The sequence below is a fragment of the Marmota marmota genome, unplaced genomic scaffold, assembly GCF_001458135.2.
Source record: "Marmota marmota marmota unplaced genomic scaffold, marMar, whole genome shotgun sequence".
NCBI lineage: Eukaryota > Metazoa > Chordata > Mammalia > Rodentia > Sciuridae > Marmota > Marmota marmota.
In genome coordinates this window covers 16,338,209-16,342,278 of record NW_025999960.1, presented here as the reverse complement: position 1 = coordinate 16,342,278, position 4,070 = coordinate 16,338,209, and the positions used below count along the sequence as shown (strand labels likewise).

Below are 4,070 nucleotides of genomic sequence, written 5' to 3'. Positions count from 1 at the left end.
AAAAAAAAAAAAAAAAAAAAAGTACTTTCATCAAACCAGTAATTATGGAGAAAATGTAAATAAAGGTTAGTTCAAAATATGCTATAGATGTCACAAATAACATCACAGATGTGGGGGTGGGTTTTTTTGTTTTGTTTTGTTTAACTTCACTTGAATTCCTAATGTCTACCTACCTACAAGTCAACCGTCTTGAAGCAAGAAAGGCAAACAGATAACCAATATGCTGACACTGCAAGACCAAGGTTTTTCAAATGTAATTTATCCAGTTAAAAAAAAAATACAGGATAATACAATATAAATTCATAAAAAACAAATACAGGGCTGGGGTTGTGGCTCAGTGATAAGAGCACTTGACTAGCATGTGTGAGGCACTGGCAGTGTTCACTTCTCAGTACCGCATATAAATAAATGGATAAACTAAAGTTCCATCAATAACTAAAAAAAAAAAAAAATTTTAAATACAAGGTAAGTCATGTGCCAACCAAAATAATACTACATAGGAAAACAAACCATGCACTTGTCCTCAAAAATGTTTAAGCCTTGGCTCTCACAGTTTGTAAGAGTTTCACATCTTTCTGAAGGAGAGAAAGGTGAGCTATCAGTTGTGGGTCCTAGAAACAGTTTCTCGGAATACTTCTAGAGATGTCTAGAAATACCCAGAGATGTAAACAATAATCAGCTGGAAGAGATACACATCAAGAATAAGGAACTCCCAGGATTTCCCTTTCCATGTGAAAGCAATCAACTCCTATTTTTAATCTCCCTCTGATGCAAATATCTAGTGAAACCTCTCTCTTTCTACCTCATCAAAGCAAGCTGATTTACTACTATGAAGTAACTATTTTAAAAGATTTGAATGGGATGGCACTATGGTGCAGGCCTGTAATCCCAGCAGTTCCAGAGGCTGAGGCAAGAGAATTGCAAGTTCAAAGCCAGCCTCAGCAATTAAACACTAAGCAATTTAGTGAGACCCTGTCTCTAAATAATATAAAAAAGGGTTGGGGATATGACTCAGTGGTTAAGTGCCCCTGGGTTCAATCCCCAGTTCCAACAAATACAAAAGTATCTTAAAAGGAAGAATTGATGATAATGCAAAAGCCCCTCAATTTCAGAGGAGAAAAAAAAAAAAACTTAGAAAAATTTACATTTTTTTTTTTTTTTAAATATTTATTTTTTTTTTTTTTTTTGGTTTTCGGCGGACACAACATCTTTGTATGTGGTGCTGAGGATCGAACCGGGGCCGCACGCTTGCCAGGCGAGTGCGCTACCGCTTGAGCCACATCCCCAGCCCGAAAAATTTACATTTTCACAAATTAAGGCTAAGTCATTCAAATCTACCACAACTGGTCCACCTGATGAATATTTCTTTTTTTTTTTTTTTTTTTTAGAGAGAGAGAGAATTTTTTAATATTTATTTTTTTAGTTTTCGGTGGACACTACATCTTTATGTTGGAAGCCAAGCATAGTGGTGCACGGCTGTAATCTCAGCAACTGAAGGCTAAAACAGGAGGATCTAAGTTCAAAGCCAGCCTCAGCAACTTAGAAAGGCCCTAGGCAATTCAGGAGACCCCGTTTCAAAAATAAAAATAAAAAGGGCTGGGGCTGGGGATGTGGCTCAAGTGGTAGCGCGCTCGCCTGGCATGCGTGCGGCCCGGGTTCGATCCTCAGCACCACATACAAACAAAGATGTTGTGTCCACCGAAAAATAAATAAATAAAAATATTAAAAAAAAATAAAAAATAAAAAGGGCTGGGGATGTGGCTCCAAGCACTCCAGGATTAAATTCCCACTACCCCTCCCCAAAGAAAGTTGATAATCATATGTAGTTGGTAATTAAGTGTAGAAAACCACATCTCCCTCCCTATACACTGGAAAAGCCTAGAAAGGTTATTAAAAATAATTAACTTCAATGTCTGCACAGATTTATAACACTCAAATCTACTTCTGTTTTTTCATTCTAAAGTATTCTGAAAGGGGGAAGGGGTTTATGCCTTGATAAATGTATAAAAAGTCACAACTCTCCTGGGAATCTGTCACGTTCTTCTTTTCCAATCAACAGTTTTTAATTCACTTGAAAAATGCTAGTGAAGAGGGCCTTTGGCAAGGAACTCAAGAATTTGCAACTCTGGAGACACCACCAAAGTACTGATACCAAGCTTGGAGAAAATGCTGCTTTTGTCTGAGAGGCGGCCTGTGATAAAAACAGGAACTTTACAGAGAACTGATCACAACTGCACATAAGCCTGATCACATGCCCACAACAGAGCACTGTTTCTCTCATTGTTTTCAAGGGACTTTTCTAGTAACAGTGGCTTGACTGATCCCATTTCTTTAAATTTTCAAAATAAATCCAACCCCCTTGTACCAATCCATTGTCAAAAGAAAGGTCGCGAGCCAGGATTTCCATTTAATCGGTAGCCACCTCTTTCTCCCTCTTCGAAGATTCTAAAAAGGTAATCAAATGCGGAAAATTCAGCCAAAAGACAGCCACCAGGAAAAAGCCCTGATGACAAAGGTGTCTAAAGGCAGCACCGTGGGTCCCTCTGGGTTAGTACCACTGCTTCCAACCTCCCTAGGACCTTCAATGTCTCCCTCGCTCCTATCTCACTTGAGTCACTGGGGAAGCACCTCGCATTTTTTGAGAAAGAAGAAATGCTGCTGCGGCTTTCCCACGTCTCTGTCTGTCTCTTTCTCTCTGGGGAAGGAGGAATGGATCAAGGCGTGGGGCCCTCCAGGAAGAAGGCAGAAAGGAGAAAGGTGTCAGCCACCCTCCTCGCAACCACCCGTCCCCCCGACACATACACCAGCCCAGAAACCCGGGCACAGACTGGAGCTTTGTGTAGGGTTGGGGGGGCAGAGAACGCAGAAACGGCACCGGTCCAGGCGGACCTCTCCCCCAAGCCCCGCTTGGCCCCCTCCAAGGGAAAACAATGAAAGCCACGGGAAACACTTCGCAGTGTAGAAAGGAAGGAGTACGGTATGGAGCTTGGCCAGATTCCCCGCGCCCTCGCCCCTCGCCACGCCGCTGCCAGGGCGCGTGATGGTGACCTGCCTCCGGACCCCCACCGAACCCGCAGGCCCGGCGCCCGCTCCTCTCCAGGATCCTACCCTCTGAGAGCTCCAGCTCCAGTTCCGCCAGCTGCGCCCGCACTTCGGGAGGCAGCGCAGCCACTGCCGCCGGCGAGGGCTCCCGGCCTCGCTCCGCCATCCCGGCTCCGCCAACCACACTCCGGAAGACGAGAGAGGGGGCCGAAGGAGGGACGGACTGACGCGGGCCCACACCCGGGTTACAGAATCCGGCTCCGGCCGCTGAGAGCCACCAGCACCGCCACCGCCGCCGCCGCCATGAGCGAGGGTCACGTGAGCGCGCGGCCCCGCCCCCCGGGCTGGAGGACGTACTGCCTCCGAGGTGCTGTGGAGTCCAGACGCGTAGGCTTACGGCGCCCTCTACAGGGAGTTGCTGGAGCGGTCTCCTAGGTCCCCCTCCGGAATTCTACGCGAAATGGGCTCACGTTCCGGATGTCGGCTTTACAGCCGCGTAGAATCTCCGCATTTATCTTTTATGAATTCGAGAGCAAGCTTTCTGGAGTCCGGATGTTACTTTCTGCAGTCCTCCTCACTTTAAGTATACCTTTGTCCTTTCCTGTCCTTCATTTCCTCTACTGAACACCTATCCATTTATAAAGACCTGCTCCACATCCTTCACTGTAACTTCCCTGATTCTGCTAGGAGTGTTTTTGTCTCTGTATGGATTTGGGCTTTTAAAACACTCGAGAGGAAACCCGCTTCCTCTGGCCTAGATTTCTAACGATTTACAAGATACTTTAGCCTTTTCTTTACCATTTTATCCCCCTCAGTACATGACCTAGTAGGTGTTCCAAAAATATTAACGTAAGGCGGGCGCTTTGGCTCACGCCTGTAATCCAAGCGGCTCTGGAGGCTGAGATAGGAGGATCGCAAATTCAAGACCAGCCTCAGCAACTTAGCAAGACCTTAAGCAACTCAGCGAAACCCTGTCTTTAAATAAAATATTTAAAAGGACTGGAGATGTGACTCAGTGGTTAAAAGCC

At 45.3% G+C, this 4,070-nt stretch overlaps 1 protein-coding gene across 5 annotated transcripts in view; it reads right to left on the bottom strand.

Annotated features, from left to right (window-relative positions):
• The window catches only part of Dip2b (disco interacting protein 2 homolog B), a 232,086-nt gene extending 228,690 nt beyond the window's left edge, over positions 1-3,396 (bottom strand). For all 5 annotated transcript variants that reach the window (XM_048802722.1, XM_048802724.1, XM_048802723.1 and 2 more), the window contains exon 1: positions 3,109-3,396. In XM_048802722.1, the coding sequence (XP_048658679.1) occupies positions 3,109-3,208 (100 nt within the window). In that variant the 5' untranslated portion in view covers positions 3,209-3,396. The remainder of the gene's footprint in view (positions 1-3,108) is intronic.
• Positions 3,397-4,070: the final 674 nt, after the last annotated feature.